Source organism: Passer montanus, unplaced genomic scaffold, assembly GCF_014805655.1.
Source record: "Passer montanus isolate IOZ18808 unplaced genomic scaffold, ASM1480565v1 scaffold45, whole genome shotgun sequence".
Lineage (NCBI taxonomy): Eukaryota > Metazoa > Chordata > Aves > Passeriformes > Passeridae > Passer > Passer montanus.
The window spans coordinates 1,055,049-1,068,913 of record NW_024369373.1 but is presented as its reverse complement, the minus strand read 5'-3'; the positions used below and the strand labels follow the sequence as shown (position 1 = coordinate 1,068,913).

The following is a 13,865-nucleotide window of genomic DNA, read 5'->3' as shown; positions in this document are numbered from 1 at the left end:
CCAGAGTGGCTCCTTTTTTAAACCAAGAGCAGGTATATTTTTATAACACTGTATTCCAGAAGGCTGAGCTACTCCCAGACAAAAGAAGATTTTCACACCTGTACAGAAAAATCTATTGTGCATAAACTGAAATTTTATTTATTTAAATCAAAATCATTTTATTAATAAAATCTACATTTTAAAATGTTACTGACAAGTATCTGAGTGAGACTCATTATTTACACACATCCTTTAATGTTTCACTAGAAGAGTGGAAAAGACCTGCCTTGAAGCATTTCTTTTCCTTCAATCTGTAGTGTTTGTGAATTCCCAGATACCCAGGCTTGACTCACAAGACTTTCTAGGAAACTGTGGGGAGCTGTCAAACAGAGCAGGGAGCTGAAGTGCCAACCCTCAGCTGTCACTTTTGGTACCTGTGTGACTGACAGGAGAAGGGAAGGCTGATCAGAACCTGTGCTCAGCAGAGGATGGATTTAATGGGAAAGGGACTCACTTCCAAAGAGCCTGAGAAAAAAGACGAGTCAGGAACAGAGCAGGGATGTTGGGATTAGCAGCTGGGCCAAAACTGCACAAAAGGGACTGAGCTGTTCAGATCATAGCTAAGCCCACTGCTGACAAAAGCTCTCTGGACATTTTTAGGTGCATGAGCATGAAGCCCACATTTCTTAATCATTAGGTTCAGGTTAAAATAAAAATTGAGTCTTTCCCAAGCCCATCTTTTACATTTAAAGAACAATTTGGAATAATCCCATCTGCTGGTTGGATCAGTGGAGTCCTAGTAAATAATATTTCACTGAGACATTTGCTAAAGTGCCAGTGCCAGTTTTCTTCTTGCCCCAGCTTAACACCTTCAAAGTGAAGAGGAAGAGTCTCAGACACAAACTTGTCAAACAACTACAATTTCAGAGGTCACAATGCTATGCTGATAGTCACAAAATGAAGTTTAAACAGGATTATATTTTGGATTCATAGTCTATAAAGAAACAGCTATACTGATACCCATTAAAAATCAAAGAAAACTTGGCCACTGAAATATTTTTGGTGGAGAGTAGCTTTGTACAATTCAGGGTTTTTTCTATACCCTTGCAGATGGTTTCAGTTCTCAAAAACAAGCTTCTGCCATGTAATGGAAGGAAAATGAAGTCTAGCTGTTTATTTTAACTGCAGAAATTCAACTGTCTCATCCTATATGCCATCTACATGGGAGTGTTCAATAGGCTTAGTCACTGCAAAGTGAAAAAGACCTCTGAGACTCATGGTGGGAGTTTGAGAATGTTCAAACAAAAGCTGCTATCACCACACTTACAGACAGCATCATGTACTATTGTAAAACTTAATGTTATTAATATATATAGAGAAGAAAACTATACAAAAGTATCAGTGCAATTGTTCTGATGCTTATTTTTTTCTGTGTGTTACAAACTTGAGAGATTATCTAGTTTCTCTAAGCAAATACAGCATAAAAGGACATTCTCCCAGGCCTTTCACAGCACTCTCTGTACTGGAACAAACAGCCTATAAATGCCCCAAGCACTAGTTCAGGTACTCCACAAAACACACAGTTGAGTCCTAGGATACCTGGCTGGAGTGATTTGTTCATGCTCTCCTTTCAAGATTAAATTCATGTTGTTTAATACATGTTTACAAATGAGAACTATGTTAAGGCACAAGTGCAGATTGTTCAAAATATTCAAATCTGGCTCCCTATGAAAAACAACAGGTGGGGGAAAAAAATCTCATACAAGAAAACACCAAGGGAAAGAATTTTAAGGAAGGCCACGTGAGCAAAAATTATAGAATTCTGTTGTTTTTCTCTAAGCTGCAAAGAAGACAAACTCATGCCAGGACAAAGGGGACTGGACACAGTCCTGTTCCTCAGGAGGAGGAAGACTGACAGTCAGAGACTCTGATAACCAAACACTTGTTGCTGAGTTAGAAACTGCAGCCCCTGGTAGAAATCAGGGTTCTTCTTGACAAGTTAATTACACATAGAATTAGCAAGGTCAAAGTTATAATTACTGGATGATGGGAACTAATTCAAGTAGAAAAAGTCCTGAGTAGAAGATACCTGACAAAACTGGTGCTGACTGGTGAAGGGTCACAAAACAGAGCACAAACCCCAACAACTGCACATTGTGGGGATCCTTTTCCATAATAATGATTCATTATGTGGAAATAAAGTGTACAGCAATCTTCTTTAAACATTTCACAAACATAACCCTGATTTTTTATTTATTTCACAAGGTATCTGTAGATCCTATTCTCAATTAAGTGTGGCTCCTTCTTACTCAACCTTTTTTGCAGCCTGATCTTTTACTCCAGTGTCATGAGGCTACTAAAGAATGTACCTTCTCTCGAGAATTCTGCTGGAGGTATTTTTAGGATAAATATGGCTCCAATGATTCTGGTCTAAGTTTAAAAAGCAACAGACAAGTTTCTGCAGAAAAACAGAAACAGATAAAGTGAGATGCACTAGGGATAGTGTAGTACCATAAAACTTGTTGTGGAACATCCTACAGCTCACATGGAATCACCTGCTGAAAACCTGACTTAGAAAGATTGACATTTAATGCTTTAACTGAAGCAATGCAAATTCATAGCATCCTTCATGTGGCATCTTGTGGACTATTCTATATTCACCAGTGTAAGACATGGTTACAGTTTGTAAGCTTTGCTGACTAATTCATTGCATGCAAATAAATATGTGCAGCTGAGGTATAAGAGCTTTAGTCAGTGCCTTCAACAGGTTTTATAAATATATAACTATGTACATATCAATTCTCCAGGACAGAAAGCCATACTGTCAATAACTTCTGCTGCTTTTAATTCACTGTGCAGACATGATCTATGGGGAATGAAAGCAGATTCATATTCAGCTGGAGCTCAGCCATGCCTAATGATTATGTCCCCAGTTAATTTTTCTGTCCTCCCCAAACAAAGCCCTTCAGGCAGATTAGTGCTGTAGACCTAAATATTACACAAGTACCAGGCTTAAGCTTTGTCCCAGACAATTAGCTACATCCAAGGAGAAAAAAAAAAGGAAAAAATATCTTGTCCAAGGAATATCACCACCACTTGAAGCAAATAAAAGTGAAGTTTTTACACGTTACTGTGGCTCCTTTAGCTCTCATCATCATCACCTTCATCCTCTTCCAGGGGCTCCCGCAGACCCTCGCTCTGACGGCTTTTCCCAGCCATTTCCAGCAAGGCCTGAGCCTGAGGATCCACATCCAGGATACTCTTCTTACCTTTTCTCTTCAAAACAAAATAAAATACAGTCAATTTAAAGGGTCAGTATCAGGCTACAGGGAAGAGACACACTCAAAAGTCTGTAAGCGATGCGATCTGCTAGCTTGGCACAATGGAGAAGATGTATTTCCAATTTCAAATTTCACAAATACATCAAATGATTTTTACTGCTGCAGCAACATAAAATAGCCATAAACTTTTCCTAAGATGACAGTGAGATATTTCAAGTTTATTCAGGTTACAAGCCATCCAGGACATCCTGGTTAACCCCACCCCATTCTGAAGTGCTGATGTGAGGTTTTTAAAGAGATCCAGTTACAATTCAACATTTTCTGTAAACAGTTTGCTCTGTTTCTACTTAGAGCTACATGTCCAGGGGAGTCAGGGTACATGAATTTAGTTTGAAAAGAAGTAAAAATTAAAAATAAGTAATTTTTAAAACCCCACCAAACTGTACAGACCAGTCAGTTTAGTAAGAGAATAAACTGCAGGGATAGAGGAGACTGCAGAGAGGGCTGCTACTCATTCTGAAAAATAAACCAAATGCAGAAAGACTGGCATAAACCTATTCACAGTAGTTTATGGTAAAGCAGTACTAAATTTAAAGTTACCAATAAAGAAAGTTTTTTGGTCTCTTCTTGAACTACAGATTAGACTTGAGAGCTTCCAGTGCTTTTAGAAACTGAATTTTACTGGGCCCCTCCAAGGAGGTTCCTCCTGGAGACCATTCCTCAATATCAAAAAAGTCTTTTGAAATTCAAAGTACTGCTATTCTGACTCTATCACCTCATGGCTCCTGATATTCTTTCTTGTTGGCAATCTCAATAATTCCACTTCAGTTCTGTTATTTGGTGCTAATACACAAGGCACCACAGGGCCAGGTAAAGAACATGTTATTCACTAGAGTGAAGAGAGTGTTTAAACAGAAAACTGCAACTGTGGGCTTTGCATTCACATCTTCTGTTCCAACCAGAGCACATTTTCACAGGTTCAATTCACAATTTCACCTACCCCTGCACTCTCAGGGGCGTCTCCCACTGCCCAAACTTCCATGGCATCCAGTGTAAAATCCTCTTTGGCTGACAGCTGGGGGCTGTTGTAGGTGGTGCAGCGAGGTTTGGCTTTGCTGTGGCCCTTCCCATAGTCACTGTCTATCCAGAGCCCAAAGTAGCCATGCTGTCCACCCATACCCTGTGGAGAACACCAGCACATCAAACACATCCTGCACAGGGAAAACAGACTGGCAAAGTCAGGAAACCTGAGAGTAAGCTGCTGTGGTCAGTATTTATGGCACACTTCTGTGGGTAGGTAATAAAAGGGGACACCCACATGTACTATTCTTGAATACAACTGAAAATTTACCTGAGTGATGCTTCCCTACCTCTGTGCTTCACAGAATACAAATATCTATGACTTGTACCAGAAATTAATCTCCTGACTTTTGTTTATTGACTATTAACAGTTCCATTTCAAACAGTGCTCAGGTTTGCTGCCTCCTTTCCATTCAGGAAAATATCTACAGAAACCAATAATGTAATTTGATGTTGTTCACTTTTTTTAGGGCACATTAATTCCAGCCTGCTGCAATTCCCAAAGTTATGGGCACATAATGCTCCAAAACTGTAAAGTATTTCCAGGACAGGTGGTGTGCTGTAGCTCTGCAGAAACTCCTCTGCATCTGGAGAGCTCATTTGTGAACTTGAGTAGGAGTAGCTCCTGCAACTGTCATCACACAGCAGCAGCAGCAGCTACTTGCAATGTCTGCACTCTCATCCTGCTGGGCTTTCTCCTCCATAATTCCAAAAGCAGTTGCTGTGGCAGGGAGAGCAGCCAGTGGAAGAATCCTCAGTTACACAGATTGCTGTTTTGTGCTGCTACAGGCATGCAAATTTCCTCAGAGAATAACAAGTGAAATAAATCTGCTCTCAGAAAGAAAAAAAAAAACAAAAAACCACAAAACACTTCCAAACACCAGCCACAGATCCAATTTCCAAATCATCGTTTCTGAATACTTACAAGTCCATTTGGCATAGTCTGTTGGCCATGGTTTAAATACATGTAGTGGTCATTGTACCCTGTGTATGTGTACACAGCCAGAGTGGGGAAAACAGAAAACAGAAAGCATCTGTTGTCACCTGCCAACAGAGAAGCACCTCAGGTCAGATAAGAGGTCAAGCAACAACTTGCCTACATATAAATTATAAAAAATAATTTAAGCTGAATAATTCAAAGACAGCAGCTGCCATCTCAGAAAGCCAGTAGATCCCCCATCAAGATTTAGACCTACTTTTTATTCTCAGTGAACCCTGTGCAGTCACAAAAATCAATGCAATTACAGGCTGCGATCAAGGGCAGAGTCAGAGGCACCACTAGGACATTATGTCACTATGTCACCTACCCCAGATTGCATTATATCACCTAAAACTGGCCAACGGACAGATCTGTACAAACTGGTGTGAATGCAGACATCCCTAGTTCTGACTACATTAACAGATAAATCAGTTTATAGTCAATGATTCAGAGCAATTTTCACCATGCCCAGTTCAGGATTCAAAGGCACCTGTGGTGTGCTTGCCCTGTAGGCTTTGTATGTTTCTCTATCAGGAAAAAAATACAAGGAAAGGGATGTGTAATCAGTGTGAAATAATGTTATACCAACTGTCTGAAGTGAATTTTCAAATACTCGTTTAGGACATGAACTGAGTTTCTAATGTAGCCAGAGTGAGGATTCCCAGCAACGCCAAATACCCACAGCCCATGTTTTTTTCTTCACAACTCCATCACAAACATTCTTTCCAAAGAGTTCTTCAAAAACCCTCTCTTCTCCCTCCAAGTTTTAAGGGAATAAGAAGTTTAGCTTGCCCAAAGAATCCTCTGGCTGCTGGATTTTACAAGGGGAACAAAGACAGTGCACAAATGGCAAAAGGAGGCTCAGGTGTTCCTGATGGAGGACTGCCATCCTGTGGTCAAATTATTCAGACACTAATTCATCATCTGTGCTCCACTTAATTCATTTTCATTTGATTTTCAACCTAAGCAGCTACAGGGCTTGGTAGATTTCCCTGAAAACTTGTTCTGTAGTCAATAAGTCCTGCAACGTTAAAAGCCTTATCAAATAACAAACTATAAATATTAATCAGCAACATGCCTGACTGCCATGCTAAGAATAATTCTGCATGACTTTTATATTCTTTGAAAATTAGTGTTATTTTTGCCACAGAGAAATTCACTTGGAAGTGTAAGAAACACTTTGTGTCATTAAAGGGACAGTATCCATTAAGGAGACAGGATTATTGCTGTACAAAAACCAGGGAATTTACCAGAGATACTACAGAAAGAAAAGTGAGTTTCACCTTGAAACTGTGGCTTCACCTCCCAGGAGTGAGATGCAAACCCACCAAAGAGGAAACCATCCAAGTCCCTTATGATCACCAGGCAAGGACCTTTGTTCACTATATGGGCACACAGCTGTGAGAAGCTTTCCCCGTGGAGCCTGGAGGAAAATAAAAGCTGCCACTTGTGCTGCATCTCTGCAGGCAGGTGGGAGTTGATGTAGATGATGGCTGGGATGTCAAAGAGGCTGACAACTCCTCTTCCTTTGATGCCTTTGCAGAGAGGAACCAGGTTGAGGATGTCATTGGTTTGGTCTGGGAGGGAATGCAGCACGTGGAGGCCTTGCCTGATGACAACACTGAGGAAAACTGAGATCTGGGGAACTCGGTACACCCAATCCTCAATGACACTTTGGTCAAAATTTGCCTCCAGCAGCTGAGAACCCACGGGTTTTGTCCCATCTGAAGAATAAGACACACAGGGAGAGGAGTAAGTGTCCCTGTCTGGAAAATAATCAGGTGATTTTTTAGTGTAAACATAATAGTCCATTTTTGAATGGACAGAAAACCACATATGAAAGGAGCCAGGAACAGTAAAGTGTCAACTACATCAGACAAATGCAACCATAGAACTGAGAAACCTTTACCTGTGACATTTTTTGGTTGGGCTGTCATGATTTAGAAATAGAGACTCAGAAGTGTTCTTTACAAGACAGCAAAATCTGTTATTACAACAGTGCAAAGACAGACCTATGCTTTATTAAAGGACATAGCCAAAAAAACATGATAAATTTTATTTAAATAATTATTAATTAGATGCCCATTTCTGTCATTTCAAGTCAGGTATTTGTAAAACAGACATGTTCCATGACAAACTAGGACTTCAGATCAAATCACCTGAACTTAGAGGAGAAAGATGGTAAGATTAAATAAATAAAATTCCAAGGTCATTTTCTAAGCACTAGGTTTGAAATTTTGGTCTCATCCTTAAAATTAAGAGATGTGACCTAAAGAGAGAAATTCCCATGAGATCACTGATTACACAAGCTCTAGGATAAGCTGAATCAGGGCTGCTCACCTGGAAGCTTCAATTCTGAGAGCAGCTCAGAGGCCAAAGCTTTGACTCCACTTGAAGAATCCCTCGTATTCTCCAAACTCCAGCCTTTCAGCTCCTTCCTGTAGCTCAGTACATGGACTACAGATGTGATCAGATCCTCTGTGAACTTAAAAAGATTAAAACATCACCATTTTGGTATTTCTTAAGTGAAATTTCCAAGAGCTTCAAAGGACTGTCTGAAGATAAAGTCAAGCAGTAGTGACGCTGTAATCCCAAAGGCACAAACATCTCTTGCCATGACAAGTCAGGAACTACAGAAATGCTATTTCAGTGTCACAGGCCTTGAAAAGGATCCTTTTTCAAGACATTTCATACATGTTACTTCACAAAGCACCTCCATAAAATAGGGAATGAAAAAGGGAGGGGAAGGTCAAGTTTTGCAGTGTAGCAGCTGCTAGTGAATTACTGTTCTGTGAGATCTCAAAAGCCACATAGTTGATCCTGCAACTAAAGCTCTAGAAAGCATTTTACTCAGTTCCCAGAAGCACCAGCAACACCACAGCCCTTGCTGGCTCTTAACCACTCTCTTAATGTCTTACTGTCCTCCCCAATACACATTTAACTCTTGTTTACCTCTTGGATTTGTTTGCCCTTCAGAGGCCCTCCCTTCTTGGCGATCATTCTCATTATTATGCTAATCTTCTCATCTGCATTCCCTTTTAAGAGGTTTGACATAAAAATTACAAACTGCTCCTTAGCAATCTGTTCACTGAGCCCGGCTGATTTGCCAGGCAGGTCAATGCTTTTCATTCCATTGTACAACCGAGCAGTCATTGCCTCTGGCAGGGGCTCCCGGGTGTGTGCCTGCAGTGAGAGAAACAGCAAAGAGCACCTTTTACAAATGAAGAATAACTGGTGTGTTCCAGGTAATCTGTGCTGACATACAGTATGTATTATCAGCAATAATATCTTATCAAAGAACTGCTTTGTCAAGAGAAAAACTAAAAATCTCTATTTTTATAGTGATTTTTAAGTGAATTAGGTTGATACTGTTTTTCTAGAAATGCCACGGACTTCAGAAAAATCAACAGTAAAGTCTTAATAGGATATTAGCAAAGGGTTTCTAGGTGATAACTCTGGTGCAAAGGTTTACAGCTCTGCCAGTAAAACATTCAAAATTGTGTTTTAATTCTGTGTTCGATAGTGCAGCTCACTTAAAAGCAAAGTGGAGTGTTTTCCATATCTCAGTTTTGGCATCAAGGCAGGGTCTAACCCCACATACACGTGTAGAAACAATCCTGGAAAATTTCCCCCTGCATAGCAACTAATTGAAGCACAGATCACCTGATTTTTAAAAAGCATCCCTGGTGTTAAGAGAGTCAAAATCAGCACTTATTCATCTAGATTGCATGCTTGGCCCTTTGAATTGAAATCTAGCTGGAATATATAATCACTCATCACAGCTCTGTGGGAAAGATCTGACTCTGGATTCAACTTTCAGAGTGTTCAAGTTAATTACACAGTTTAAAAATAAATCATCTTGAGTACATGCATAGAGGAGGAGGTGATTACCCAGTGTCCTCACTGTGCACAGAGGTGTGCTGAAGACCTGGCTTGACTCTTCCACACAGGCTGCAGCTCAGTGGGGTCTGTGCTGAAATCAGTGGAGCCCCTCCTGCCTAAAAGCCCAACTGCAGCTGCACTGAGGGGAGCTGCTATTGCTGACTCCTGGCTCCACTCAGGGGAGCTGCTGCTGCTGATTCCTGGCTCAATACCACTCTTGGGAAGCCTGGGCTGCTCCTATTTGCTGTGAAAGGCTGTTGCTGGGCATGAGAGATCCAACACCCTGAGCTCTGTGCTGCTGGCACTGACGTCAGTGCTACAACTCCCATTGATTCCAGCAGCAGCAGAAATAGCAGCCACAGCCTTTCCCATCAGAGTGCTCCACAGCAAGGGAGGGATGCTCACAGGGGGTACAGCTGTCTTTGAGAGGCTTGCTAAAAATCCTGTATGAGCCTCAAGTGGGAGAGGCAGCAGGGAACACAACTAAAACATTATACTCAAGGGTTTTTTACTTCACATTGCTGATTTACCTACCTACTCCCTACCTAATCCCACCACTCCACTGAGCTGTTTCATTTTGCTTCTAGCTATTCCAAAGAGTGGACCTGGGGTGCAAAATAAAAGGAAGTGTATAAAAAAGGAATCCTTAATAATCATCTAACTCACACCTCTGACAGCTCAGAACTCTTGTTTTAAAAAGGCTTCATGAAATTATCAAGAGGTTCCTGCTCCACCTGCTCCCCAAGCTATGCAGTGCAGCCTGTCCTGGCCCTGGGCTTGGGGTCTCACCAGTGGTACCAGATTGTTTTGGATCAAATCCGTCACATCTCAGCCCAGGCATGAGCACTGTCACCTACAAGGCAGAAATGCCATTGCCATTCTCCCTGCACCTACAGGAAGTCTTCCAAAAGCTTTTAATTTAAGCTAGGAAACAAAAAGGCAGGAAGGGAAAAGGCAAATGTTCATCAAAGATCACACTGATCTGGGGCAAAGCTAGAAAGAGAACTTCTGCCAGGTCCCAAACAATTAACAGGCACCAAGGACGCTGGATGAACTAGTTGGGAAATGATGTTCCTGCTGAAAAACCAGGCAGCAGGAACATCATTTCCAAACTTGGTGCTCCAAGAATTGGTGACAGCTCACAGCCAGCCAGGCTGCAGAAGGCTGAAGCTGGTCTGTATGCACAGGCATTGCTGAACACCTTAAAATAACCTGCTGCCTTCAATGAGTTTTAATTTGACTCCATTATCTGTGCAATATATATCAAACTGCACTTTACCACCACATTCATTTGGCCACTTAGTTCCTGACTAGCTGAAGTTATTAAGGATCCCAATGACTCATTTTTCTCTCTTCTTGATTAGAAAATGAATGCAAAGTTAATCAGAAGCATAATGCATGTTAATTAGCTAAACCAGGGAGCCACAGCTTAATCAAGTCAAATTGAATTCTCTCCTTTTAGTACAAGTGAAGAGATTAGAGACTGTGATATGTCAAGGGAGACAGGCATAACCAAATAAAAACTGACTTTGTGACAGCTTCTCAAGACAATCTGTAAATGATCCCACACTACAGACTCCATAGGTAAAAATATTCTTCCCATTTTTCAGGTCTCTGTGAAAATATTTCCATACACCCTAACTTAGTTCAGAACCAGGAAAGCTGCAAATGGAGCCAAAAGTGCAATTTAAGAGATAAATGCAAACCTGAAAGTCACTACTCTTGCTAAACTGCATGAAAAAGTTAAATATCCATCCTGCCCAAAATATGAAAAATTAAATTGAGATGAGCAATCCTTAAAAAATACCCTATCTTTACAGGTTATTTCTGGAATTCTGTTCAATGCACTACATCCCAGATATGTGATGAATAACAGACTGTCTTGCCTGTAGTGCTGCCAGAGTCACAGTTTTCTTTGCAGCTTTGGCATTCTTTGCTCCAGCTGAGCCACTGGATCCTGATAAGGTGTCGAACAGTCCATCAATGTCAGACTGCTCCTCAGGAAGAAATCTGGAAAGGTGATTCTGATAGGCATTGCTTTCAGCATTCCCCATCTTTTCAACCTGAAGCAAAGAGAAAAAAAATCAAAAGAAACATTAAACACAGAAAGGTATCACAAGGGCCATGAAAGACACATCAAACAGACTGACATACCAGTGCAAGCTTTACAAGAAGAGCAAATTAGCAGCCTTACAGGAAATTATTAAAACTACTGTTTAGCCTCTGTATTCACCAAGGCTTAATGAACCTGGAGAACATCTGTGAACAGTAACTGTGCTTTAAAAGCTGACAGTCTGACAGCTCCTGGCTAAAACCACCCTGGCCACCAATGCCAACCTCAGTCAAGTCTCTATCAAATGGAAAAACCAATATGATCTGATGGTAAAATGAGTTTACACAAAGTGACCGTGAGTTTGACAGCTGATTACATCCCCAACATGAGGGGAAAAGCCTGATAATGGATTAGTTATGACATTATGCTGCATCTTTCTGGCGCATTAATGGACTGAACCTAAGTTTGCCAATATGATGTGGTACTGAAACACCATCACTGCAAAGTCTCTGAAAATCACGTAAGAGTGGGTTTTTTCACAGACACACTATAAAAATAATTTGAAACAAAGGAACAAAAACATTTAGGAACACAACACAAGACCCATTAAAACCACACAGATTTATATGAAACCAATAAATCAATCACTGGGAGTTGGTACCCACAGAATTAAAGCTGGCGGTGGGGGGTTGGTTTAGGGTTTGTTTTATACTTTCAGTGGTACAGCTATTTCTCTCAATGTCCCAGGAGTCACCTGCATTACAGATTGATTTTTAGTGTTGTCTGGGCCACGTGCTCAGTTTCCTTTAGGAAACTGGAGCAGCACAGCACAGACCTAACAGCGCCTGAAACCCCAAATTCCACCGTGACCCCAGTGACGGCCACCACTGCCAACAGCGTTCCCACCTGCCTGGGGAAGCCTGGGGTGACAATATGAAAAATATCAGATATGGAACAAAAACATCATTTTGCAGGGTTTTTTTTCTGCAAATTCCATGTTCTTCCTGACGACTCTCTTTTGTAAACAAGCCCATCACGGAGCCCTTCAGCCGCCTCCGAAGGACACACTGTTGAGCCCAATACAGTTCTTCTGTCGTTAACTTTGTTTACCGTAGACAAGAGGCCGGGTTGTGGCTGCTTCACCTTCAGGCCTAAAGCCCTGTTTGCCTGAGGAAGACGCCGACCGTGCAGCAAACACCGAGAGGTGAATGGAAACCACCGTAACCTAAAAAACACACCGCGGACACGTTGTTAATTTAAGCAGCAAACTGCTGGAGAAAGGGGGTCCTTGAAGGGCTTATTCCCGGTGTGCCCAGCTCAGCTCAGCCCTGCCCATCCCTCACAGCCGAGGGCAGCAGCTCCCCGCCCCATCCCGGTGATGGGGCTGGGCTGGGACTGGAGCTGAGGCTGGAGCTGAGGCTGGGCTGGGGCTGAGGCTGGAGCTGAGGCTGGGGCTGAGGCTGGGGCTGAGGCTGAGGCTGGGGCAAGCCCTCCGCCCGCCCCTCGCTTACCGGCAGGGCGGGCCGGCCCCGATAGGCCCCGGGCTGCGACACCGACCCGGGCCCGGCCCTCGATAGCCCCCGATGAGCCCCGGGCTGCGACACCGGCACAAGCCCGGCCCTCGATAGCCCCCGATGGTCCCCGCGCTGTGACACCGGCCCAGGCCCGGCCGGCGCCATCCGGCACCTCCGCCCGCACGGCCGGGGCGGAGCGCGGGGCCGGCCCTCGGCCACGGGGAGGGACGGGCGGAGCGAGGTAGGCAGGAAAGGGATGGAGGAAGTGGAGGAAGGCAGGGAAAGCGAGGAACCTCGGTGCTGTCCCCGCGATGCGGAGGGGACTGGCGGGCGGTGGCGCAGCCCGCAGTGGCGGCGGTGAGGAGGCAGCCTGAGAGCTCCGCGCACAACGAGAGCGCGGCCACCCGCCTCCATCAGGGGCTCCTCAGCCTTGAGGGGACCCTTCTCTCGAAGGGAACGAGAGAACGTTTTTCCTGCGGAAACCCTCCTTTTTGAGGGGACTTTTCCCTCCTTTTTTTGAGGGAACCCTCCACCCTGAGAAAGGTCTCTATGGCTGGGGCTGAGGCTGGGGCTGAGGCTGAGGCTGGGGCAAGCCCTCCGCCCGCCCCTCGCTTACCGGCAGGGCGGGCCGGCCCCGATAGGCCCCGGGCTGCGACACCGACCCGGGCCCGGCCCTCGATAGCCCCCGATGGGCCCCGGGCTGCGACACCGGCACAAGCCCGGCCCTCGATAGCCCCCGATGGGCCCCGCGCTGTGACACCGGCCCAGGCCCGGCCGGCGCCATCCGGCACCTCCGCCCGCACGGCCGGGGCGGAGCGCGGGGCCGGCCCTCGGCCACGGGGAGGGACGGGCGGAGCGAGGTAGGCAGGAAAGGGATGGAGGAAGTGGAGGAAGGCAGGGAAAGCGAGGAACCTCGGTGCTGTCCCCGCGATGCGGAGGGGACTGGCGGGCGGTGGGGCAGCCCGCAGTGGCGGCGGTGAGGAGGCAGCCTGAGAGCTCCGCGCACAACGAGAGCGCGGCCACCCGCCTCCATCAGGGGCTCCTCAGCCTTGAGGGGACCCTTCTCTCGAAGGGAACGCTTTTTCCTGCGGAAACCC

The 13,865-nt window shown here is 44.2% G+C and overlaps 1 protein-coding gene across 4 annotated transcripts; it reads right to left on the bottom strand.

Moving 5' to 3' along the window:
* Positions 1–113: 113 nt before the first annotated feature.
* On the bottom strand, positions 114–13,552 carry MEAK7 (MTOR associated protein, eak-7 homolog). Of its 4 annotated transcripts, none has more exons than XM_039721294.1 (10): positions 13,456–13,552; positions 13,385–13,403; positions 12,365–12,479; positions 11,088–11,264; positions 8,272–8,502; positions 7,660–7,804; positions 6,603–7,043; positions 5,266–5,384; positions 4,261–4,440; positions 114–3,255 (listed from the first exon to the last, which is right to left on the bottom strand). In XM_039721294.1, the coding sequence occupies exons 1-10, from the start codon at positions 13,550–13,552 to the stop codon at positions 3,121–3,123; spliced, it is 1,659 nt and encodes a 552-aa protein (XP_039577228.1). In that variant the 3' UTR covers positions 114–3,120. The 4 variants fall into 4 exon arrangements, with proteins under 4 accessions (XP_039577228.1, XP_039577231.1, XP_039577229.1 ...); XM_039721297.1 differs by having other exon boundaries at positions 13,385–13,407; positions 13,459–13,549; XM_039721295.1 differs by lacking the exons at positions 13,385–13,403; positions 13,456–13,552 and adding exons at positions 12,766–12,784; positions 12,837–12,953.
* Positions 13,553–13,865: the final 313 nt, after the last annotated feature.

Coding starts and splice junctions, on each gene's coding strand:
- MEAK7 (XM_039721294.1), bottom strand. CDS start 13,552: ATGGCGCCGGCCGGGCCTGGGCCGGTGTCACAGCGCGGGGCCCATCGG. Junction 7,044..7,659: donor CTCAGAATTGAAGCTTCCAG/GTGAGCAGCCCT, acceptor CTTATTCTTCAG/ATGGGACAAAACCCGTGGGT. Junction 4,441..5,265: donor AGACTATGCCAAATGGACTT/GTAAGTATTCAG, acceptor TGTTCTCCACAG/GGTATGGGTGGACAGCATGG.